We start from the raw sequence: 26,737 nt of genomic DNA, 5'->3' as shown, positions 1-26,737 counted from the left end.
TCCAGTCTGAACGAGCTGTCCTTAAGGCTGTGTCCACTGCTAGTATTCTGGGACCTCAGCCACTGTCGTCCTGGGGGACACTTTTGTCCCTTTCCTGTGTTTAATGTCCCATTTCCAATATCCCTTCCCTTCCTGTCTTGGTTTACTCCTTCGTTTATTTGTTTCGTTTTCCAGTAGCTTCATTCCCAGAAGGGGAAGGAGTGTGAATGGTAAATTTTTTGAGACCTTTCATATCTGAAAATGTCTTTATCCTACCCTCTCACCTAATTGGTCATTTGTCCTGGTTTAGAATGGGTGTGTGTGTTTAAGGAATCTAAAACCATTCTCTAATACCATTCGGTCCCCAACTCTTTGCATATGATCTGGTTTTCTCTTTCTGGAAGTCTGTATAGGATCCCAGTTCTAAAATACCACAACGGTATGTCGTGGTGGTTAGTCTGTTTTTATTGATTGTGTTGGGCACTTGGTGATTGCTTTCATCTAGAAACTCATGTCCTTCAGTTATGTGACGTTTTCTCAAATTACTTTGTTGATGAATTCCTCCCCTCCTTTTATTTGTTCTCTTTTTGGAGCTCTTATTACTTGGATATCAGACTTCCTAGACTGGTCCTCTAATTTTCTTTCATCTTTTCTATTTAATTTTCTATGTCTCTGTTTTGCTACTTTATATGAGATTTCCTTATCTTTTTCTTCCAGACTCTCTATTGAAATATTCATCTTTCTTGTCTTATTTTTTTTTTTAAGATTTATTTATTCATTTGAGAGATAGAAAGAGAGGGTGTGGGGGGCAGTGGGAGAGGAAGAGGGAGAGAGTCTCATGCAGACTCTGCTAAGTGCAAAACCCCATGTCACGGGGCTTGATCACCACCCTGACATCATGACCTGAACCAAAATCAAGAGTTGGATGCTCACCCGACTGAGCCACCCAGGTGCCCCTGTTGTTTTAATTTTCAATTTAGTTTTCTTCTCCTTACTTCTTGTCTTAAGTGTTTTTTTGTTGGTTCATTGGTTGCTTGGGTACTTCCAGTCTGTCTTTCCTATTCTCGACTTTCCTCAGATGTCTGGAGCACAGCTGGAGAGCGAGTGCCAGCATTCCCAGAGCCAAGAAGGGAGCAGGCCGAGGCTCTCGGTGCTGCTGCATGTGCATACGTTGACTTAATTCCCAGGTTTGGATTCAGCACCCCTGCCCGCTGCTGTGTGTTCTCTGCAATGTTCCTAGTCCAGAAACCCTGCCTCACCCTTTCTGGACACTAAACTTACGTTCTTTGGGGTGCCTGAGTGGCTCAATCAGTTAAGTGGCTGCTTTTGGCTCAGGTCATGATGCTGGGGTCCTGGGATCAAGTCCTGAATCAGGCTTCCTGCTCAGCAAGTAGCCTGCTTTTTCCTCTCCCTCTGCCTGCTGCTCGCCCTGCTTGTTCTCTCTCTCTCTCTCTCTCTCTCTGTCAAATAATAAAATCTTTTAAAAAAATTTTTAATAAAAATAAATAAATAAATAGACTTTCATTCTTTGGGTGAGATAGAGAGTGGCAACCACCCCAAAACCTGGGTGGGCAGAAAGAGATTTAGGAACCTAATTGCTTCTTACTTACCTTCCAAATCATCCTGAGTCTCACTCTCCCCTCTGTCCTTACTGTCTAAAGCCTTGAAGGAGTCTGCTAAATTGGGCTGGTTCTTGGCTTTCCACACTGCTGACTTGCTGGGTCAGTTACATCACATCCATGGGCTTTCTGTTTTTATCGACTGTTGCTCTCTCTGGGAGCATATGTGTGCCTCTTCTTGTTTTGTCATGGAAGGTAGCCAGCTGCATTGGTTCTGCCTGCACCTTTTTCTTACTGTCTCCCCACCCCTCACTCCGACTCAGTCGGCTAAATGCTGAACTCAGGCTCTCTCAAATACTACACATGGGGGGCGCCTGGGTGGCTCAGTGGGTTAAAGCCTCTGCCTTCGGCTCAGGTCGTGATCGCAGGGTCCTAGGATTGAGTCCCACATCAGGCTCTCTGCTCAGCGGGGAGCCTGCTTCCTCCTCTCTCTTTGCCTGCCTCTCTGCCTACTTGTGATCTCTGTCTGTCAAATAAATAAATAAAATCTTTAAAAAAAAAATACTACACATGGGCTTCTCCTTCCACCTGCCCTATTTGTGGAAACACCATTCTTCCCATTTGTCAGCCTCCAAGAATAGGAGTAATTTCAATAATTCCATCTTTTGTCTCACAGATCCCTTCTGTCATGGAGATCTGGCTTTTTATTTTTCATAAAATTCAGCACATATTTGTGCAAGTCCTACTTTGTATTTCTTTTTGAAGAAACAAAGAGAGTGAGATGTGATCACTGGACTCAAGGAACTTCCAGTGAGTGGCAGGGAGAAAAACAGAAACTGGCTGGTGGATGATGATGATAATGATGATGGTTATGATGATGGTGATGATGGTGGTGAGATGATGATGATGGTGATAATGTTGATGGTGATGATGATGGTGAGGATGATGATGGTGGTGTTGATGGTGGTGATGGTGGTAATAATGACAATGATGGTGATGATAGTGATAATGATGGTGGTGATGATGATGGTGGTGATGATTGTGATGATGGTGATGATGGTGATGATTGTGATGATAATGATGGTGGTGATGATGATGATAGTGATGATTGTGATGATGATGGTGGTGATGGTGATAATGATGGTGGTGATGTTGGTGATAATGATGGTGATGACGATGATGATGGTGACAGTGACAGTGAATGAAAAATAATAGCTAACATTACAGTTATAGTTTGTGTTAACACTGTGCTCAGTACTCTGCTGTGTTCTTCCACTTAACCGTAACTACTCTCTGAAAAAAGTACTATCATAATTGTTATTTTATGCATTAGAAAACTGTTAGTGAGGCAACATAACTTTCCCAAGACACTGTATATAGTAAGTGTATATATAAACCAAATTGCTAAGAGAAATCAGGGCCAATAGAAATCAATGCTTAACTCAAAAACAAACCAAGGAAAGCTTGAAAAAATAGTTTTCCAAATTTGCTCTTTGCTTTGGATTTCTCTTTGATACCACCACACATCAGGCTCTTTTTATCTGATCACTTAATTCAAAGGATCAACTCTTAGTAAGTCTGTACATAACTCTTGTAATTTTCCCCATTTGCTGCTAGGTGGTGGTGCTTTCTGATATATTGTTGCCATCCTGCCATTTGCTGTTTGATCACCAATCATGTCACATTTGGTCTTCTGTGCCTACTTTCAAGGGCCCCAATAACTTCACCACATATGCCATTTCCATCCCAAACCCACAAAATGGGCCTTTCCATTGTCCTTTGTATAAGTCATATTCTTTTCTACCCTTGTTCTTTTACTAAAACTGTCCTTTCTCATTTCTACCACTTCTTATGCCCCTATTTTTCCATAAAACCTTTCCTGGCATCTCAACTACACTGGGATTGCTTCTTCTGAACTCCCATGATACCTAGAACTGATTGGCTTTACTAATCCTTGGGTCCTCACACATGTACAGCCCAATGTAATGTCAATGCTCTCTTGCCCAGCAAATAAATTAGTCATGTACCTAAGGTACCAACAAATCAGGTGTACCTAAATATTTTCTTTTGAAAGAATTTATTTTTAAAAAGTCATTCTGGGGGAAAAAGTAGAGTTTCTTTGAAGTGTCTTGTTTATGGTTACTGCTTTTGCTTTGATACATGGTCTTTATATAGTGCTTAGAGGTGATAAAATTCTTACTTCATCTCTGGATATTCTTAGTTTTCATCTTAGAAGTTTCTTGGGTAAATGGACCATGTCTTATACTCATAAAATATTCATATAATTGGCTCCAAGACAAACACTATTTAACATAGGATATAATTGGTAAAGTGTATGCATAATATATTACTGAGATAACAAACAATAATTAAAATACTGTATTTTGTTGAATATTAGATGTCATAGATTATAACAGGTACTATTATCTTATATACCATAAAAATAGAAAATAATGCCACCAATTTAACCATGATGTGCCAGTGATTGTAAGATGCATTTCTGTTTCAGAAGTGTTAAAAGGCAGGGGCGCCAGGGTTGCTCAGTGTATAAAACAGCCACACTGTTGGCTCAAGTCATGATCTCAGGGTCCTGGGATGGAGCCCCATATTGAGGTCCCTGCTCAGGGGGGAGTCTGCTTCTCCCTCACCCTCTGCCCCTTCCCTTGTTCTCACTCTCTTTCAAATAAATAAATCAATCTTTAAAAAAAGAGGTGTTAAAAGGCAAATGAATGCATGTATGTCTTAGATTTGATTAAATGTGTATACTGTTTTATAATACATTGGCATTAAGCATCTTAAAATTTTCAGTGATACTTATAACTCAATGATGAAGCCATGACCCCTCCCTACTAAAAGTTTACAGTCTAATGGAGGGCACATTACATAAGTGAATCACTATAACCAAAGACAAAAAGACCATCCAAGAAGTTAAAGACTCTATAGAGATGAAAAGAATGGAGTACTTACCTTTAATTGGGTTTAAAAAAAAAAAAAAAAAAAAACCTATATGGAGGAGGTAGTATGTGCAATGAGGTTTGAAGGATCAGAATTTTGCACAAGATTAATGAGCATAGAGGCATACTAACTGGGAGAAATAATATGTGCAAAGTCATAGAAACAGGAAAATATAAGCAATCTTTAAAAGAGAGCAAAAAATCCAGATGGATTAGAAATAGGGGTAGCTGGAGAAGTTGCAGAGATGATCTAGCAGAGCCAGTGGTGCCATATTGTAGAAGGCCCTGGATGCTGAGCTGAGGACATGAAAGACTTGGTAGGCAATGCAGAACTACTTAAGGCTTCTTAACCATGGGATGCCTTGTTGAGAGCTATTGTTTACATGGCTGGCTCCACCTCATTCTGTGGATCCAAGTCTAAATGCTCTGTCTTCAAGGTCCATTCCCCACTCTTAGTAGGTTCTCATCTGTAACTCCAAACTGCCACATCCAGTTGGTTTCCCACAATGCACTTGGCACATGGCAAGTCTACCAACCACATGGCAAGGTCCAAGTTCTTTAAACACCAAGCAAACCAGAATATTCCCTGTTTTGCATGTAGAGCTGTCATTTTATAGGGCACACAACACTCCCATTCACCACAGTTTCCTGGTGCCTGGCACACGGTAGGAATTCAATTATTTGTTCACTAAATAATACTCCATCCTTTCCTGTGTCCTCTTTGTTCCCTCTACCTGAAAGGCCTTCCTTCCACATCTCACCATCATTATGTTTCCATCTACCACGGTGTCTCTCAAATTTGAGTGAATGCCTGCTTCAGGTACTGCTGGCCTCAGTTACACAAACCCCCAGCCCTTTTGTCTGTGTGCCTCTGACGGCAGTATTTGTACCCTGCACAATATTTTAGTGATTTGTAAACTCTTCTTGTCTCCTTGGCCTCTGCAACAAGATGGCTAGCTCCCCAAGGGCTTGCCTTTCTCATGTCATCCTTACCAAGTAATATTTGAGTTGAATTATGAACACTGTGATAAAAACTAAGAATAATAGAATCATGGGGCACCTGGTAGCTCAGTCGGTTAAGTATCTGCCTTAGGCTCAGGTCATGATCCCAGGGTCCTGGGTTCAAGCCCTGTATTGGGCCTCCCTGCTCATTTGGGAGTCTGCTGCTTCCTCTGCCCTTCCTCCTGTTCATGTTCTCCCTCTCTCAAAATAAATAAATAAATAAATAAACAAAATCTTAAAAAAAAAAAGAATAGAATCATGTGGCATTTGGGCAGTGTATTCAATTTTAACAAATTATTCAACAATAAGCAACAATACTTAGTGAAAACACATTACTGACAAGAAAATGAAAATTATTTACCAAAAGGATATAACCTTTCCGATAATGCATGCCAAATCTGAGACAGAAGTCATGATCTCAAGAAGTGATTTACTTGGGAATGGGCTAAGAGCATTTCTCGAAAAAGTTGTGTCTGTATATAAGTGAGTTATTCTAATAATCACCGAGAAGTTGGTAAAAATCCGAACATTAGCTTTACTTTCTCAAGTCCTACATATCATTAGTTTCACTAAGCAAAGCTATTTTCTAAATTACTTATTTTATTAAAATATTTCACATGTATTCATTGAAACTTTGACTGATATGTCTCTAGGAAGCAAATTGTTTGAATTATTTTTCTGTTTAGTTGAACCTTCACCCAGCAGAGGTGTGTTGTCATGTGATGTTTATTAAATAACAACTGTAATTTTCGGTTATTGAACAGTCCCAGCGTGCCCAGCACATGATAGACCGCTTCCACATCGTGCTCTTTAACTTGCACGACATTATTTTATAGAGGAAAACACTGAAATTTGGGTGGATTGTTCACTGATTGCTGATTGGCTGCAGTTAGGCGATAGACCCAGGCCACTTGTCTTCTGGGCCAGGAACGCCATTCCCCCACATCGCTGCCTAGCACCCCCTTGAGATGTGCTGTCTGCTCTCACTTCGAAGATGTAACTTGGCTATGAACAGGAAGCAACTTGCAGACTCAATTTTCAACATTTTTCTTGTTGCAGGAAGAGAAGTTAAACTTTGAGAGAAACCTAATGGACAATCTCCACCACAGGTAAGCTATTTTCTTCTTCATGCTTTGGAAAGAAGGTTCTGTTCTTTCTGTTGTACATTAAATTTTCTATTACTCGGTCTTTCATGACAGTTTTTTTTTTGTTTTGTTTTGTTTTTTAAATCAAACGTTAAAGCCAGCAAACTGAGCAATCCCTTAAATCTACTTCTTTCTGGCTTCATTCGGATTTGAGTAGAATTTCGTTATTTCCTTTTTTACTTGTGTTGTTTCGGGATACAGTTCTAGAACATGTGAAATGAGCATGACCCAACTAAGTCTTCCCACTGAAAGATTTTACTATGAGGAACTGAAACAAGATGGTGGAACATCGCCTTGTTTGAGTTTAGTAGAAACATGCCCATCAGACAACTCAAATGTTTTGCCACTCGGCCAATGCCTGCGAGTCACTGTAAAAGCACAGTGAATATTTCTTTGTGGATTGCAGATAAATTTTAGCAAGTTAGATGAATTCAAACAAATAAGGAATCCACAAATAATGGGGATCAAAAAAAATAATGGGGATCAATTAGACCCATAAAGCGAGTAGATTAACACCAGGTACCTAGGAAGCTCTATGTAAGTTTGATATTTTTATCATCCTCATGATTATAATATGTTATTAAATATCCTGAGAGCATTGGGCACCTTTGAAAAGTTTTATAAATAAGGAGAGTGATATGATTAGGATTTGTGTCCTAACAAGATCATGTGACTTCTGTACATCCAATATGTTGGGTGGATGCAGGTGAGGAGAGGATAATGTTATGGGCGGGGCAATGGCAGTGCACGTGGAGAGAAGAGGGTGGGTCTAAGAGAGACAGTGTAAGAGGCCTCATTCCTGCCTTCAGGTTTCATTCCCCCCTGGAATGTGGTCCCGAACTCTGCCAGCACCATTATCTGCTCTGCTCACCTTTGCCCATAAGCCTTTCTTAATCTTCCCAGGATTACTCAGGTGCTCCTTAATGCAATAGTGGGTGAAGCATTTCAGTTGTGTTAACACTAGACTAGTCATCTGCTTATTTTTTTTTAAAGATTTTATTTATTTTATTTGATGCAGAGAGAAAGGGCACAAGCAAGGAGAGCAGCAGTCAGAGGGAGAGGGAGAAGCAGACTCCCCACTGAGCAGGGAGCCCAATGTGGGGCTCGAACCCAGGACCCTGGGATCATGACCTGAGCCAAAGGCAGATGCTTAATCAACTGAGCCCCCCAGGTGCCCCATGATTGTTTGTTACTTATACATTTTTCCCTTGCTAGACTGTAAATTCTTCCCAGATTCCTGAAATTGAATTCAGCCCTTGGCACATAATAGGTGCTTATAAAATATATGCTGCATGATGGGTGGTAAGCCCTTCAACCAACAGCAAAGATATTTTGTCTCTTTGTGTCCTGATAACTAGCAGGGTGTACTGCTCCCAGTTCAGTGTATCCTGATAACTAGCAGGGTGTACTGCTCCCAGTTCAGTGCAGATAATGGAGGCCTTAGAACCAGGTTCAGTCTCTTCAAGTGCACAAACTGTGTTTCCTGTACTTCCAAGACACCTTGGGGATTCAGTTTTGTGTATGGAGGAGTCATCTAAAGTATGGGACCATTTGTTTTTTCTTGTCCTCTGACCAGTTTGTGCTTCCAGCCTTGAGTCCGGAGTACATGTGTAAAATGAGGTGACTGAATGGGATGTTCTCTAAGATTCAGGCAGTCTTTATGATACCAGGCCTTAGAACTAGGTGATTCCAAGCACCAGCTCTGAACTAGGCTTGATTCTAAAGCTGTCATTATCAGTAGCAGTATAAGACTGACCGTATGATATACACTTGGGTCCACAACGCCTTCTCTAAGGCTTCCTCATCATTGCCAGAACTTAGCTTTTTCTAAATGCTTCATGTTTCTTCCAGACCTCTCCCCACTCCCAGATAAAGCTATTTCCCAAGTAGGAAGCATACCATTTGTCGGAGATGTGCCCTGATTCCCACGCAGTTCCAGGGAGGATTTGCTCAGAACATCACTCATTTCTATTCACAGTGCCTAAACACAACTAGCAGCCCGTGGTTCCAGAATCTTCTCACAGACGACCATGAACATGAGAGCAGTCAACATTTAAGAACTTCCTACTTACCAGACCCACTCTACCAGACCCATCACCGTGTTTAAATAATGTGATCTTTTTTTTTTTTTTTAAGGATTTTATTTATTTGAGAGAGAGAATATGAGAGAGAGAGTATGAGCATGGAGAGGGGCAGAAGGAGAGGGACAAGCAGACTCACTGCTGAGCAGGGAGCCCAATGTGGGGCTTGATCCTAGGACCCCGGGATCATGACCTGAGCTGAAGGCAGACAGTTAACCAACTGAGCCACCCGGGTGCCCATAAATCACGTGATTTTTTTTTTTTTAAGATTTTATTTATTCGACAGAGACACAGTGAGAGAGGGAATACAAGCAGGGAGAGTAGAAGAGGGAGAAGCAGGCTTCCTGCTGAGCAGGGAGTCCAATGCGGGGCTTGAACCCAGGACCCTGGGATCATGACCTGAGCTGAAGGCAGACAGTTTAACAACTGAGCTACCCAGGTGCCCCTAAATCATGAAATCTTAAAATAGGAACCCTGCGAGATTACCTACTGTGTTCCCCATCTGATGGCTGGCAAACTGAGAAGTTAAATAGCTCACTGGAGGTAACCCAGCTTTGAACAGGCCAATCCAGATTTTGACTCCAGAGCCCATTCCCATAATTACAGTGCTAGATTGTCTTCTGCATACTTGGATTTCCAAGTTCTTCCTCTTCTTCTCCTAGACCCCCTCTATGATTTTATACACATTCTTTGTCTGATCCCTAATGTGGCCAGAAAATGAAAGCGATCGTGTGCTAATGCCAAGGATGTCTCTTATGTTTCTAAGCAGATCCCCTACTAAAGATGGGTGATGCTGGGCTTCCTCTGCAGCTTGAACCGAAGTCAGTAGATGAGCCCAGCACACTGAGATAAGATACGTTTTGTCCTTTGATACTGTTACCATGATAGTCCAGAGTATGCCAGAAGGGGGGTCCCCTGATCACACGTGAGAAAGACAGAACTGCACGTGTTAAGTGAAACACATCATCTTCATTTCAGATTTTTAAAATCTTCTCAAAGAAACTATAATGCTGTTACGTGAAGATGCTCCAAAATGCACTTGTTCAAATTCTTGGAAAGTAAAAGCCGTTCAGAAGGTCATGGTTCCTGCCCCCACCCCTACCCCCACCATCTTCAGTTGAGTCTGAATCATGGTGCTGCAGTGATGATCCCTGACCAGCACACTTGGTTTGGTCTTCAGTGGCATGGTCGATTAGCCCATCAGACAACAAGATTCTACCCAAGGAACAGAATTTGGGGGAAACATTTATGTCCACATCACTGAGGAAAATCTGTTATTTTCAATGAGATTATGTAGATATTAGTTGAGTCCATATATGGTCCCAGTCACTTTCTCCTCAGAGCTGTCTGTGATAATCTGCATTGACTTCCTCAGCATACACTGCAAAAGCACTTTGATAGGCCCAGGGGGATATCTGGATTACTGCTGCTAAGAGTTTTAGATATTTGTCTTAAGCTATTGACTTGGAGCCTCACTGAAGCATTTAGGGGCATATGACAAATCAGCTTCCTGACACTATATTGATGATGGCCAATGGGTCGATACGGCCCGGTGCCTATACTAATAATAGGGAACAACTTCCTTATTTTAGCAGCCATAAAGAATGTCTGTAAGCTTATTATTAACCACCGTCACCCACACGCATCAATGATGTTGAGTATTTTCATGAGATTACTAAAAATAGCATGAAGGTTCTTCTTCCCTGATCCCTTTTCCAGTGGCAGTTTTAGAATACCCGTATATGGATATAGGAGGGGTTTAAGAGCTTGGAAGGGAAGATAGGAGACTTGTAAGGAAGTCACATTGTGCAGAAGACAGACTGACTTGTGCTGAGAAAGGGAAGAGTACTTGATGGAGATGATGGAGGGGCTTACGTCCCTTCCCCAGCCACCACTGACATCCCCCACGAGCCGCCCAGGCATGCAGCAAGCAACCATATATCTATACTCGAGAATACCAGTTTTTGCAGAATCCAATACTGTTGCCGTATATTCTCCAGTGGCTGAGCTAGAAAGCCTTTGAGCAGGATACTGTTTGTATGAGGCTAGGTCCCGTCAGAAACAGGAACCTCTCCTTTCAAGCAAAGGGAAGTTAGAGCCAGTTGGCAGAGCTGGGAAACCAGCTGGTGAGGCAAAGATAGAGATTGTTAAGGCGGGAAGACAGGAGCACCATAGGGGGAGGTGCAGACCCGGGTGCTGGGCCAGTGGCCAGAGCCGTGGAAGGCTGTGAAGGAGATTCGGTCCGTGCCAGGATGGACTGGATACCGTCCACGCAGCGAGAGAGACAAAGGGAGAAGTACCCTGCCTTCTCCCATCTTCCACCTCTGCTCTTCCACCAGCACCTTCCATCGGTGGGACCCACCCAGACCCAGAGGGCCGGGGCTCCTAGTCATTGCCCTGCCCTGGGATGCGGAGCCAGCAGGAGGAGGCAGGCGCGGATCTCACAGCAGACAGGCGGTGGATCAGCCAGCCCCATGTCATAGATTTGTGCCAATTATGTCCCAGTTACTAAACATGAGGTCGTTCAAGTGGATCCCATATTTTGAGACACTTGGTTATTTTTAGCTTTTCCTTGTTACAACTCCCATAGAGAAGGATAACGGACCGAATATAATTTAGAAAGTGTTTCAATGCAAATTCTGAAAAACAGAGTTTTTAGAAAAAAGAAGTTTGGAAAACTGCCCCAGTTGGGGATGGGATTGGGAACAGCAATGACAGGTACGGGTTTCTGAGAAAAATTAAGAGGCCTAGACTGCCTTGGCATCCTTACTGCAGTAAAGCACCGGTTCTCGAACTGTGGTCCCCAGAAAGCATGAGCATCACCTGCGTGCTTGTTAGAAATACAGGTGCTCGGGCCCCACCCAGGCCCAGGTGTAGCCCGGGCCCTCTGCGGGATCCACCAGGTTCCCCAGGCACACCCCGGCCTTGATCCAATAAGGGATCACATCGCATCTGCTCCAAACAGAAGTCTACTCTTAGGAATGTGCACTCCAGAGAGCAGAGCAGAGCCACTTGGACTTTTCCCCTAAAACAGTTCCCACCATGGGTTCAGGAGGATGGGGCCCTGGTGAGATATCAAGAGGGCTGGACCCAGGCTACTCACAGACTGGAAATTCCTGTACACCTTCTGTCTAATTCCAGTAATGCATGCCAACTTTGCCTGTCAAACCCACAATATCCTGAATTTATGTTTAATTAAAAATAATGAGCTGCGTCCCCCCAAACATTCAAATTGACCCATGTGTTATTTTGTGGCTTGTTTTCACTTCCTAGTTCATGGCCACGTACCCTGTCCGAAAGGTGGGTCTCCAAAACCGGCTCACACATGGGCTAGCCCGCAGGGTCTGGGGAGGCACAGGGATGGCCACAGGGAGAGGCAGCCACATGGACTGCCCAACAGCACCACATCTGGGGGGAAGGAATTGTAACTCTATACTCCACAAGCTCCTTCCTCCCCGGCCACTTCCACAGAATTATTCTCCAGACGTACAGGTGGGAGGGAGCTACCCAGACTCTCCGATCTGGGGATCTGATGAGCAGTCTTTGTGTCAACAGTGGTCTCTGTAGAATTGCGGGAGCCCTTTGACCCCACCATGATGTGGCCAGATTACTGAATAAACCTCGGGCTGGTCCAGAGCTACAGGAGGCCCTGCCATAACGTGGTGCCATGGCCACCGAGACTTAGAAGTGACGGTCCACTATCTGAAATATTTACCGCATCACTTACTCCCTAACTTTGCCCCAGAGCAAAGCGCCTACACTATTTATGCCCTCCCTACACCTTGTCTCTCAGAGGCCTTTCCCACACAGTCCCCAGCCAATGTAGATTAACCAACTGCTTTGTACTGCCATCTGGTGGTCACAGAGGCAAGCACACCTATTAAATTCGGTCCCAGCCCAAATTAATAGGATCTAGTTCCCTTTTACAAAAGCTACTGGATTCCCAAACCACAGCTTGTTGTATAATCCAGTGGACTCAGAAATCAACAGAACCTACCAAGACAGATGCCAGGAAATGTTAACAATAATGAGAATTAGAACAACAGCATTAATAGCTACACTGTACCACCTTCTAACGTACATCCCTTGACTTATCTGTAAAACAGTGGTTCGCGCCTTAGAGGATTGTTGAAAAGTTAAAATGAATGAGTACACGAAAGTTCCTAAAACAGGGGCGCCTGGGTGGCTCAGTCAGTTGGGTGTCGTCCTTCAGCTCAGGTCATGATCCCAGGGTCCTGGAATCGAGTCCCACATCGGACTCCCTGCTCAGCTGGGTATCTGCTTCTCCCTTTCCCTCTGCCCCCTCCCTGCTCCTGCATGTGCATGCTGTCTCTCTCTCTCTGAAATAAATAAATAAAATATTTTTTGAAAAAAGAAAGTTCCTAAAACAGTATTTGATGCATAGTAAACACTGAAACGTTAACTACCTGTTCTAAGTATTCCTAAGTACTAACAGTATGCCAGACACTATAGTAAATGCCTTACAAACTTCTAGCTCATTTAATTTTCAAAACTGCCCTGGCAAGCTGGAACAGTTACCATTCCCATGTTACAGATTCGTCAGCTAAAGCTTGAAGAAGCTAAGAAATTTGCCTCAAGGTCACAAAGCTAATGGTGGTGGGAGAATGGAAATTGGCAACTCGGCACCTAGATTGCTCCTTTAAACACCAGGCTGAAATGCCAGTACGCTGTGATGAATCTTCCCAAACGTTTATCTAAATTCCATCCCACCCCACACAGATACCCCACTGCCACCACCATCATACCCACACATTCAAGGCTAGAAGTTCTCTCAGGGAACACCTGGGCACCATTGTTTTCCCGGAACCTTGTCCAGTGCCTGGTACACACTAGGGATTCGTTGGAGAGCCGTGGAATCAGCGGGGACACCGTGTAATGACTGTGATCATTCACGAAACATCTGTCTTAAGGACAGCAGACCAGTGACCACCTCAGGAAAGAAAACATGGTGTCAGATTTTGAATAGAAAGGGCCATAGACCTGTTTTTTTGTTTGTTTAAGATTTTATTTATTTATTTAACAGAGAGAGAGACTGAGAGATCACAAGTAGGCAGAGAGGCAGGCAGAGAGAGGGGGAAGCAGGCTCCCCATTTGAGCAGGGAGCCCGATGTGGGGCTTGATCCCAGGACCCCAAGATCATGACCTGAGCTGAAGGCAGATGCTTAACCCACTGAGCCATGCAGGCACCCCATAGAACTGTTTTTAAGATCCATCAGAGAGATGTGGTTTGCCAGTCTATGGACCACAAGGAGAGGAAAATGGAGTGCCATTCTCACTGTTGGAAAAGTCTTACTGTTCCACATTTAACACAGATACCCAGGGTCCTGTGGCTCCAGCAGGAGTGAAGTCATGGGACCAGGACCTGGCTTGTTCCCCAGAGCTCGTGCAATGAAGCACTGCAGGAACAGTGTAGACACCCTCCTAGGGTAAACACACCGGCAAGAACAGCCGTAGGAAAGGCCAAGGAGGCAGCCCTCTAAATAATACCATTTGAGTGGGCCCAGCACAGCCTCTCATCAAGATACAGCTGTTTCAACCTGACATTTCATTCTCGGAGACTAACTGATATCTTGGCTCCTGAGAACTTAACCTCCAGCCCGGGAGCCCATGCCTCCTCCCCTCCTGCATTCTCCAGTGGAGACTAGGGACCCAGCAGCGCCCCTCCTTCAGCCTCACAGTGTGGTCCCTGAGATCGGAGTCCTCGCCGCAACAGCTTTGCTGTTACACGTCCTCTCCTCCGGGACTCCCTGGACAGAGGCTGAGGAGACCCCTGCCAAAAAGCCGCACACATGAGGGAATAAGCCAGAAAACTCGGGGCCCGAGGAAGCACAAGGAGGGGAAGCTTTTTGTATTTGCTCGGGACCCTGGGCTGGGCCGAGTGTGGACCTGGACCCAAGCACACCTCAGTAGGATGGCTGTGGTGTAGTTTACAAGCCACTGAGAGAAACCTCACCCGCACCAGCGTCCTACTGGTGCCCACCTTGCCTCAGGATTAAAGGGGGCAACTGTGCGTAAACCAAGTTGAGGATGGGGTCATGAGGGAAGTCCCCTTTGTTCACTGAGTCACCTTTTAGGTTATCAGATTTGGAGGAGAGCTTTGAGGTCATGGACTCCTTTTGCAGATAAAGAAACTAGAGAGTCGAGAGACCACAAAGTTTGTTTTGGTGGTCGAGAGACCACAAAGTTTCCCACGTCTGTGCACGTGGTGCGGGAGCTGTTGCTAACATGTAACTTTGCCTGGCTGGTTCCCACCGGACGCCATATGACACTTTAAGTCTGAGGCATAAAACTTCCCCTGATAATTAGGACTGTCATTTCGACGGTTGTTCTTCCCAAAATATTTCACAAAACAGAAGTTTTGTTGATTGTTAATAACTCTTTTGCAGGGGGTGGGGAATTCTGTGGTCAAATAATTTGGGGAGATACTCTGAGGTCAACAAGGTAAAATAGTTCTTACTCAAAACCACGAATGTGTTCACCTTTAATTTTTTTTTTTAAGATTTTATTTATTTGAGAAGGAGAATGAGCAGGGAGAAGGAAATAGGGAGAGAGAGAAGCAGCCTCTCCGCTGAGCGGGGAGCCTGACACAGGGGTCCATCCCAGGACCCTGGAATCATGACCTGAGCAGAAGGCAGACGCTTAACCGACTGAGCCACCCAGGCACCCCTCATCTTTAAACTTAATCTCTACTGTTCCCAAACCTATCTGACCAGGGACCCTTTTCTGAGGGGAAAATCCTACAAAGACATCTCTGCACATCAATATCCCATCGAACCCAGTTCTGGGCGATGCTAACATATGTTGTAGCACATCAACTATAGGAGATTTTATTTATTTTTATTTATTTGAGAGGGAGGTGGAGGGAGAGGAAGAGAGAATCTCAAGCAGACTCCCCACTGATGGCAGAGCCCAGCTCAAGGTTTGATCTCACGACCCTGAGATCATGACCTGTGCTGAAACCAAGAGCCAGGCGCTTAACGGGCTGAGCCACCATGGCGCCCCGTACATCAACTATTGAGGACGTGTAAAACAGACTCTTTGATGGTGCTGGTAATAAAAGGTCCTTGTATAGTTTTTCAGGTTCTCCAAAATCAGCCAAGCTCAGCCTCTTCGGGAGAAAAGGAAACACACCAAGAGTTTTCCAAGGCTATCCAGAAAGGAGGAAATGGATTGAGTAGTCTTAGAATGTAGCTTCTTGTCCCTTTTCTGTTGTGAATTCAGCAGTCAGGGAAGTTGGGCAGGCCATCTCGTATTTAGCCTAGAAAGCACCTGCCAAATATTATCCTTCATTCCTCTTGAGCCCAGGAGCTCAGTACCCAGAAACGACTCACTAAAAATTTGTCAACTTCATCCACTGCCCAGGTTACATGAAATCCCAACTGTTTTGTAAACACTGGTGAGTTGGTTTTTCAAAAATGGAGATGGAAATTTAAGTATTTAATTTTGTGTCTCTCTCCCAAGCATTCCAACTTCAATCAACTCAGACCACTTCCCCGAAGCTGCCACTACCGCTCGTGGACTAGAACCCTTGGAGCAGAACGCCCTTGACCCTGAGAGTGACCCAAGGGAGGTTTTTCAGCTTCCCCAGCCAAAAGGGAGGAACTGAGTCCCACTCATCTCTCTCAGCTCCTGCACTCGGGTCTTTGTTTTGGGCCACTGGGTAGTGTGACCTCGGATAGAAAATCTACTCATCCTTCATTCACACCTATGCCTCAGCAGGCATTTCTTCATTTGAATAGCAAGTGCGAAGGGCCTGTGGGTGCTGGATCCTGCCGGGAGTTAGGCGTTGCCTGCGAGGAGCTTGGGATGGGAAGGGGAGGCAGACAGCAGAGGACACCAAAGCACTCATCCCCTCGAAGAGGGCAGCGGAGGACAGGAACCATCCCTTCTTGACCTCCAGCGTTCAGGTGCCTGGTACTGGTTACTGAGGGAAGGTCTTCAGATTATACTTAGAATAACTAAATCCAGAAAAAATTGGTGGGCTTTTGGGGAGCTCCCTTTCAAAACCTTCCCCTGTGCTTCCTTTTAGGGAATATCTTAATATCAGTGATTTCCCGTCAGGGGTTGGTCCTAGTCTAGGGATACACAGAATGAGAGCTGACATTAGATTGGTGCTTTTTTTTTTTTTTAAATTTCCCATTTTTTTTCTTGGAACTTTTCATTCTGACAGTACATCAGGTTTACTGAAAAGCTGTCAGAAAAGTTCAGAGAACCTTCCTATACCCTCGACTCACAGTCCCCAAAAGCTAACATTTACCACATTAGCTTGGTCCTCTCTCTTTCTCTACACATGCACACACGCACCCAATTTTGTTTCTAAATCATTTTAAAATTTACAGACACCATGCCCTTTCCTCCTTAATCCTTGCCTGTGTGTTTCCTAAGAACAAGGACGTTCTCTTATATACCCCAGTGCTCTGGTCAAAATCAGGAAATTAACACTGACTTAATACTGTTACCTAATCTCTAGGCCTTTTTCAGATTTCAGCAACTGTGTCAATAATGACCTTTTAGCAAAAAGCGTGTGCATTTTATTTGAGCCATCGTATCTCCTCAGTCTTCTATAATCCAGGATGGCTCCTCGGTCTTTGCGTTTTCTACTATTAAGAGTACAAGGCAGCCGTTTTGCAGAATATCCCTCCATTTGGGCTTGACAGATGTCGCTTCACACTTCCACCACGGTTACGTTCTTTTGGCAGGAAGACCAGAGACGTGGTGCTGAGTTCCCAGCGCATCCCATCAGGGGCACCTGGAGCTGGTTGATCGAAGGCAGTGTTCCCTTTGGTTATCGGTTGCGGGTGCTGTGTGCTTGGTTTCGCCACGGCCCACATACTGTTTGAGCCTGAAGCATGTGCCGGGGAGATGCTGAGACTAGCCATTCTGTTGCCCTCAAACGCATTGGTTCTTGCTGGGGTCATGTACTGTTATGATGGTGATTGTTCTGGTCCCATTATCCCTTGTGTGTGTGTCAGCTGGCTTTCTACTTATAAGGCAGAAATTTCCCTTTTTAAAATTTCTACCCACGAGATTCACAAGTCCTCGTTTTATGCAGTGGGTTATAGTCCTTTGTATCCGTAGTATTTATTTTGATGCTCAGTTGTTCCTGATTGGGCCAGTAGAACCTTTACGAGCTGGTTGCTCTTTCCTTTGCCCCTGTCATTCCTTAGGACCGTCCCTATTCACAGGCAGCCCTGGCAGCTGGGCTGAGCCTTTTACTGTGTCTCTTGAGTCAGATGAAGACTCAGTGTCTCTGCCCAGTGGCAGAAGACTGACTCTCCATGGTCTTCCCACCTCCCCCCACCCTCACCACGTTCCCCCTCATGGAACAGTATTTTCCAGCAAGGACACTGGACTAGTAACTGACAGAGCATTAGTGAGTCCATCCTCAAACACAGGACTGTTTAACTTCAACACAAAACGCAGGGCAGAGTCAACCCCCAACACAGGACTCCGCGGGCGGGCACCTGCGGCGGGCGGACATACCATCCTAATGGTATTTGCTTTCCCCTGTGTAAACCAGGTGATGGTTGCAAAGGATTTGCCCTTTGCTTCTCTGTTGCTTTTTTATACTCCAAAGAGAAAGCAGATTTCGATTCTGCTAAGTAATAAAAGGCACCTGACAACTTAGTTCTTGCCTTCAAGCTAGCTGTTGTCAAAGTTGAGGGGGGAGGAGAAAGCGGGTAGACTGCCTATTTTGAACTCAGTCTTATTTCGAAAGAGCACATCTCCTGGCCCCCCCATTTTCACATGTCACACCGGGCAAAGAATATTCCCTTTTCGCTCCTGGAAATAGGAGAGCTCCTCACTCAAAGCAAGATGTGGATGTGGACGGGACATATGAAAAAAGAAATATATTGGATTTGTTATTAGGAATCTTCATATAAGGAAGGAAACCCTAGATACGGGCAGGCAGGGGTTGGGTGTAAATACATTAGTCCCCACCCTTTCCGTCCGCGTTCACACAGCCTGGGACGCAGTTTCCTCAGTGAGGGAAGGAATGCCGCTGGGGAGGGAAAACCCTGGGCGTGTGAGAGAGAAGGCCAAGCCCTGACCGGGAAGAGGCTGTGTCTGCTGGCCAGAGAGGCTCGGAGCATGGTCCTCAGGTAGGAGACCAGGTCCGGAGGAAACCCATGCGGTGTGCCCCGAAGGCCAGCGGTGGGGGAGAAGCCAAGCTAGAAACTTGTTCTGGAAAGGGGAAACACCATCAAAACATCCTTCACATTCCATGGCTTTGAAGGAAAAATAGAGATTCTGTAGTTTTCCTGGGGGAGGAGGAGGAGAGCCTAAAAGCCACAGGTGACTTGTAAATCCTACAGGGAAGAGGGATGTGGTGGCTCTCCAGTTGGCGTCTTCAGTCTCAGTAGTCATTGCATTTCCGTGTGTGTGGCTCAGAGGCCCAGGCCCCTGCAGCAGGGAGAGGTGGGTGCCAGGCTTCTCCAGGTCGACCTTGGTCAGCCTCTGACACCTGCAAACACAAGGTGTGACTCAAGGCCTGCCCCTCCCTCGAGGTACCTCCTCCGTTTTGTCTTCTCTCTCCCTTCCTGAAAAGCTTCCCTCCTACACCTCTTGAGCTCCCCATCCGAAAATTGACCTCCCAGATATTTTTACAGTGATTAATATTTCACGATGGCTGAGTTATGGACATTGGGGAGGGTATGTACTATGGCGAGTGCTGTGAATTGTGTAAGACTGATGGTTCACAAACCTGTATCCCTGAAACAAGTAATACATTATATGTTAATTTTAAAAAAGCTGAATTACCAATTAAAACCTTTTATGAGATTGTAATTAATTAAAAATTTTCTTAACAAAGGAAAAGAAAATATCTCACCATGGCTTCAAAGACATTATGATGACCCACAGTCGGTCCTCTCTCAAAAATTTCAAAGCCTGGTTTTTCCTTTTTTTTTTTTTCACCACCCATCATCCTAACTAATTGTGTTTTTAAAGAGAGTCCAAGATAAATAAAAGTATTGCAAGTGGGAAGAGGGGCAGGGTTTTGGAGCAGGGTGGGGGAGGGGTGAGGAGGAAGGAATTGGGGCTGATGGAGGGGAGGAGGCGCATGTGGTATTTGTTATCTGTCCTGTGTGTCCAGCTGATATGTGAATGATTAGCAGAAAATAGGCACAAGTGGGAGCAGAGGCTGGGAACAAAATTCCAGGCTCTGGAAATGGGGTCATTGAATTGAGAGCGCTTTGAAGAAGGAAATGCTTGTACACACCGACGACTGCGGAGCTCCCTGTGATCTCTCTCTCTGAGGAACTTTTGTGGCACTTGGGACTTATATCTTTCAGTTGATGCCACAGTTGATAAAAATAGACAGTTTGACCCTTATCCAAAAAACAAGTATTACTTGGTGTTGCGAATGAGTTTGTTCATGTGTGTGTTGTGGCAACTAGATTTTATCTTTCTTTAGTGCAAGGCTTCCATCCTTTTTTTTTTTAAAGATTTTATTTATTTATTTGACAGAGATCACAAGTAGGCAGAGAGGCAGGCAGAGAGAGGGGGGAAGGGAAGCAGGTTCCCCGCTGAGCAGAGAGCCCCATGTGGGGCTCAATCCCAGGGCCCTGGGATCATGTCCTGAGCCGAAGGCAGAGGATTAACCCTCTGAGCCACCCAGGCACCCCCATCCTTTTTTTTTTTTAACGTGCTGTGTCCAAATAGGTCTGAATAAGAAGTATGTGCTTCTTGTGAAAATTAACTCATACACTCTCCAACAATGCTATATGGTAAACATATCACCATTCCCATTTACAGATGGGATAGCTGAGGCCCAATATCGTACAGCCAGTCGGAAGCAGAGCTGGGTTCTGAACCATACACTGCAAGTAAATCTCCCCATCTCCAATCTATGATCCCATCGGCAAAGACTTTTTTTTTTTTTTTTTTTTTTTTTTTTTTTTACATTCACAAGTTCCAGAGATTAGGATAGGCTAACTTTGGGGGGCCACTTTTTCAGCCCTCCATGGGAAGTTGTTTGTGGATTACGTAGGTCCCGTAACCTACCCATCTCTAACCTCTTAAAAAACACCAGTCATGGGGCGCCTGGCAAGCTTACTCAAAGAGCATGCAGCTCTTGATCTCGGGGTTGTGAGTTCGAGCCCCACACTGGGTGTAAAGATTACTAACAACAACAACAACAACAAACTTAAAAAAAAAAAAAAACAACAACAAGAGAGCACAGGTCATTTACCATGTGGGTAAAGGCTTGTGAAGCGGTTGTGAGGGCATCCTGGGAATCCAGCCATGACTAAAAAGAAGACAGAAGGGGCTGGGAGGCAGCAACACAGCCAACAGCGAACCACTTGTCCCTCTTCCTAGAGTGTGTATCTTACAGGGAGGGAGGGACCGGGGCTGTAGATTCTGTTACCGGCCTTTTTAAAGGCTGTAGGTTTTAGAAATGGGAAGTGACTTAGAGGTTCTTCCACACCAATGTTTCGGCTCTTCAGAGACAAGATCAGAACAACAGGATCAGTTCTCCGTGGAGGGAAGATGTGAGTCAGAGGCAAGCATCAAGAAACACGACACTCAGAAAGGGGCAGGTGGGAGATAAAAGCAGCCCAAAGCTGAACCCACCTGCTGCCTGAAGGCCCCCAGGGGCCCGTCCTTGAGCTGTAAGAGCCTGGAGCCCTTGGACCGGAGCCAGGGATGGCCCAGTCATGGGAAAGGCAACACAGGTGCACTCCAGTCTGGGTGAAGCTTGGAATGATGACCGCAGCTCTGACCTCCTTGGGTGTCTGCTGTGGAACACAGCGGTCAACCACCTTACCCAGATGTCCTTAAATGCTGGAGTAGCTAATCCCTCGGTAAGGAATCCTCTCTTCTCTCTTTCACCTCCTGATGCGGACACATTCCCTCATCCCCAGCACAAGGGGGTGAGGGAGGAAATGGTACAGACCTTTTTCAACCCCGCCATTCTCCCCCTAGCATTCTTCAGCCTGTGTTGCCTCCTTTGCCAACGGGAGACGACACAGGTAACTCCCAGGGTTGGTGAAAGGGCCTGGCACAGAGACCGGTGTCCGTAGGTGTTTGAGAGCTCTGAATCCGCGGTTTGGGATAAAGGAAGGGGTTCCTAGAAACCCTGGCCTCCCTGACTCACATGTTATCCTTTTTCCAAAAACTGTGACTCAACGAACTTGGAGTATCTGGGGAAGAGAAAGCAAACATAATTCTTATTCACCTGTCATTCACTGTGTTCTTTCCTTTTTAACTTTCTTTTCCAGATGGTAACACAAAATAATCCAGATGGGGTGCAGGTGCTGTAAAATGATACAAAGGTAAGGTTGAAAACATAACCTGGTAGTGGAGGAATCTGGGATTACCACAGTGGCCCTCTGAAGACCAGACATGGGTTTAGTGCATTTATACCGCTTTGGGGCATGACCAGCATCGCCAAGAAATTATGAGTTTGCAACTGCTTTGATACCATTTAAGGGTACATGTGGCCCCGATTTTTAAACTTACTTTGCTCACCACTCAGAGCGCTTTGGGAACGACATCATCCTCTGAGAGCAAACTTGGTTTAGGTTGAATTTCCAATTCCCCAGAGAGCTTCAGTGCAAAGAGAAGCTTGGGTTTCAGAAATGGTGCCTGAATGAAATGACATCGCTGAACATAAATCACGCCCGTCACATATGTCCAGATTCCATTTCAGAATAACTTGGATCCCATGAGAATTCTACACAAATGAGAGGGAAAACATTAATTAATTTGCTTCCTTCACAAATAACACTTTTTATCATTCTAGTTCTATATCTGTAGCTAAATGGCTGTCTCCCTTTATTCATACGTATGTGTGTGTATAAATTCTATTCTATTGTAGTCACAATATGATGGTAGGCTTTATCCAAAAAACACTATAATAAATATTTATTATAAGTGTCATTCATTCAGTCCAGACTTCATATTTATTATTTTAATGACTGTACAATATTCCATTAAGGGGATGTGCTTAACCCTTTATTCCCCTATTATCGCACATCTGTTTTATTTCCCTGTTTGGTTGTTTTAAGCTCTTTGAATCACTTTGTACTTTGTTGCATGCTCTCTTGGATCTCTTCTTAGGATTGCTTCCGGGTGAGGGGGGTACACGTTTACACCAACTCTATCTAATTGGTTTAGACACACATATAGGCTTAATGGAACAATCCCAGAAATTAACAGGAAGAGTAGAAGGAAGAAGAGCCTGCAGAAAAAGTATTAATGATGGAAGTTAGTCATTCATAAAGGTAGTAATGAAAAAAGTGAATTAGTGTTTGGCCTGACCCTCATTCTTGTCTCTCCCCCCACCCCCCCCCACCCCGCCCCAGCTATCTCTTTGATCCGGCTCAAGTGTCCTCCCCTGGCTATGTCAACGAGGTGAACAGCTGCAAGGTGGATGAAGGTGACACTGGTAAACTGAAAGGCAAAGAGAGCAGCCAAGTCCTCGTGCACAAAAATGAGCTGCAGATCCAGGGCCTGAAGAGGACGTCCAGCAGAGGCCGAGCCTGCGGCGGGCAGGAGACCCATTGGCCTCCTCCAGGACAGCCCCCTCAGGGGGATACGGCAGGGGGACACTGTGCCGGCAAGGCCGGTAGTGCCATCAATGGCATCAGCCCTGCCCTTGCCCCCCTGAAGCCCACTGGAGATCATGGGCCCCACCAGGGAGACAGGGGCTTACTGCCTGCGAACATCGTCGCCCCAACTCACCCCTTCCCAGAAAGAGGAGGCCCGGGACAACAGGACAGTGCGCTGCTGGCCTCTCAAGAGACCCCGGTCGTCCAAAATGGGGACTCCAGAGCTGCTTCCAGGGCGGAAGGTCCTGCATTGGAAGTACTAGACCATGACCTCCAGATCCCGGCCCCAGATTACCCTCCCCTTTGGGGCTCTGTTGTAGACAAAGCTGATCGGGAAGAAAAGGACTGTCTTTCCAAGAGCCAGACTGAGGAGGACCCCCTGGCGGGAACTCACCCCAGGGCAGGGGAGCACGGTTTGAACATGCCCTTCCCCTTGAAGAGAAGTTGGGATTCCTTGAACGAGGCCATGACGACAGACGGCCTAAGCGTCTGCTTTAAAGAGGAGGCTGTTGTTCAGGCCAATTCGAGAACCGAGCGGGAAGATGCACGTGGCTCCCCCGGCGAGCCGGGCGGGGACGTGGAGGATGAGGATGCGGCCGTGGCCGAAGCCCTTGCGGCCTTAGAAGCAGCAACCGCCGGAGAAGACGTGGACATGGACGAGGGAGATTAGGGCCCTGAGCAGGTGGCGCAGTGCGCACGTCGGGTGCGCGTGCTCTGTGGACAGACTGGCGCCCCCCGGCGGCCATACGGGTTATTCGCTCGATATCTGTTCTGATGATCGCTGGGGGGCCTGCGCGCGGGCGCTTGTTGTTCAGTACCGACCGCCCCGTGGTGCCGACGGGCCGTCACTCAGGGCTCTGGAATAAAATCAGAGTGGGCGGTGCGGGACTGCCCACAGCTCATGCAGGAATTAAACGGCCTGCTTGTCCACCCACGGATCGATGTTCTTCAGAATGCTCTGAAATCCCAGCGCTTAATCCCCTCCCCCTCCCCACCCACCAAGGGCGCAGAATCACAGAACATTCTGTCTGTAAATTCTTTGTCTTGCTTTTGCGAGCCAGACATTGTACCCAACCTGGAAAAGGTAGCTACCCCCACTGAAAGTGCCTAGTGTGTCCCCAGAGCATGGCTTGCCTTCAGGGACAGTCACCCAGGGAACTAATCACTAACCACTTGTTTGACATCGAGTTGAGCTCGGCAGCCTTCAGAATGGAGAAGAAGCCACCAGTAAGCAAATGGTTAGTCATTAGCTGCGATATTAAGACACCTTGACCTTAACTTTTTTACGTTATTTTTAATCTCCTCTGGGACTCGGGGAAGCCGGCCAAAATAATTCTGCAAACCGCTTGTGCTGTATTTGAGTTTTAAGTTCATGAGGTTGGGAAGAGCCAAGAGATAGACGTTTTATGCCACTTAATGTCTGATTCTGTTTAAAATATAACAACATATGCATCTGTCTGTTGTAACTCAAAGGTAGTTCTGATTTCCCCAGACCGAGTGTCAGTAAATCTTGGTGTTTCTTTCCATTTGGAGAGCCGCACTGCGGAGTGGCAAGTGAGGAGAACCAGTCCGTTTGCTGAGGATGGCTTCGGCTGTCTGTCCCTGCCATTCAGACTCATGACACCACATGCTCTGATCTTACCGAAGGATGAACCACAGCCCTCTCTGGGTGCCAGTCTTCTAATTTATAAAAACAAGAACTGCCTTTGCGACATGACTCAGTGTAGAATTTAGAGGATGGTCCAGTCTCTCTAGAAAAATATGAACACGGAAGATGCCAGCATATGGCATTTCATAACACAGGCTCTGAAATGTGGCTGACTTCGGTTTGCTTTCCAGCTTTGCCACATGACCTTGGGCAAATAACTTATCCCTTCTATTTGCCCATCCATTACATGAGAATAATAGTATATATTTGTAAGGATTAAATGAGATTGTGCAAGTATTTATCATGGTGCCTGGCACACAGTAGGCACTCAATAAAAAGCTAAATCTTATCAGTGAGAAACAAATCCTTGAAAAATGGTTTTATGTCCTCACACCTGAAAACTCTAATACTGTCAAGTGTCTATAATGTCATCACTGTGCTTTGGTGATCCTTTAAATAATAAAAACTTGATTTCTCAGCTTCCCAGTATCTTTAAGGATGGCGGATGCTTACTGATGCTTACCAGACGTACCTTACCCTGGGTTGGTTTGGTGGCATACCGTCTCTGCATACAGGGTCACACCGAGTGCTTAAAACATAAGCTGTTGTCATTGTGAATTGCATCATAGGTGGATTTGCTGTTGTACTAAGTGCACTGAGTGCTTCCTGTTTGAGATCCCTTCAACAGTTTCCCAAAGTGTATCTGTTGGGATTAGGTTCAGCTGCATGTGTTAAGTGGCTTATATAAAAATAGAGATGTATTTACCTCTTCATGTAAACAAAGTCCATAGTTAGCAGTCCAGGGTGCTGGAGTTCCATCCCATCAGCAACCTGTGCTCCCATCATCTTGGTTTCCTTCGCAAGGTTACTGTGTCTTCCAATCCTTGGGTGTTCTTTCCATGCAGGAAAAAGAAGGAAGGGAATCACCCTCCCTTCCATTTATACCTCCTTGGTCAACATCTAGTCACATGGTCACACTGAGCCACAAGAAAGGCTAAGAAAGCTTATTTTTCTCTCTGGCTGGATTTTCCAATTAAATTCGGGATTCGCTTACTGAGAAGAGGGAGAAGAGACATTGAACGTTGAGGCAGTGAGCTTGCTCTGTCTGCCACATCAGGTCCTCAGAATGCAAGAGCCATGGAGAGAGCCAGTTTGCAAGAGGTATTCACAGTTGACATATCAGAAGGGCATTGAATTTTCGGTCCAGTGGAAGGAGGACTGGACCGTGACAGGCATCCTGACTTCCCGCTGCTGTCTCAACAACAGGAGGGTGAAAGAAGACAATTCAGACGGAAGAGGGGTAGGGTGAGGAATGAGTGCAGACAGTCCATTTGGCTTGCGTAGAAACACACTTCTGCACTTGGCATGTGTACATAATTTCCCATTTTGAGACTGCCACAGATATTTCACCATGTTAACGTTTCACCTGAGTTTTAAAGATTCTTTTTGTGCAAATAACTGCTTCAGAAATGTTAGCAGATGACCAAGATTTTCGAGTGTTTTTTTGTTTTTTAAAGCTATCATGGCACCCTTTGTCTACCCCATTATCCAGGCTGTACCAAAGGATGTCCGAGGATAGAATCTTCAGGTTGAAAAGAAATTCCAGATGTTACCTTTATCCACCAGGTTGCCTAGCAACTGACTAGCATCCCACTCTGTGTTCCTTCTGGAGCCTGGTGCCACCCCATATCAGAAAAGTGGTTGATTGGCAATAGTGAACTTTTCAAATATTCTGGACAACTTGAAAGCACGGACACACTCTGAACAGAAGGCACAGGCTCTGATTAGGAGGG

General features: G+C 45.4%; 1 protein-coding gene across 2 annotated transcripts in view; it reads left to right on the top strand.

Annotated features, from left to right (window-relative positions):
- Positions 1–24,034, top strand: part of CUNH4orf19 (chromosome unknown C4orf19 homolog) — an 85,447-nt gene extending 61,413 nt beyond the window's left edge. The window contains exons 2-4 of one of the 2 annotated variants that reach the window (XM_032853551.1): positions 6,554–6,603; positions 21,965–22,018; positions 23,051–24,034. In XM_032853551.1, coding sequence (XP_032709442.1) covers positions 21,987–22,018; positions 23,051–23,966 — 948 coding nt within the window. In that variant the 5' untranslated portion in view covers positions 6,554–6,603; positions 21,965–21,986 and the 3' untranslated portion in view covers positions 23,967–24,034. Of the gene's footprint in view, positions 1–6,553; positions 6,604–16,542; positions 16,649–21,964; positions 22,019–23,050 lie in introns of those variants that run through there. The other variant, XM_032853555.1, reaches the window with a different exon arrangement.
- The last annotated feature ends 2,703 nt before the right edge of the window (positions 24,035–26,737 follow it).

Source organism: Lontra canadensis, unplaced genomic scaffold, assembly GCF_010015895.1.
Source record: "Lontra canadensis isolate GAN:19392208 unplaced genomic scaffold, GSC_riverotter_1.0 scaffold1, whole genome shotgun sequence".
Lineage (NCBI taxonomy): Eukaryota > Metazoa > Chordata > Mammalia > Carnivora > Mustelidae > Lontra > Lontra canadensis.
The sequence above is the reverse complement of the archived record's forward strand: the minus strand, read 5'-3'. Positions and strand labels throughout refer to the sequence as shown.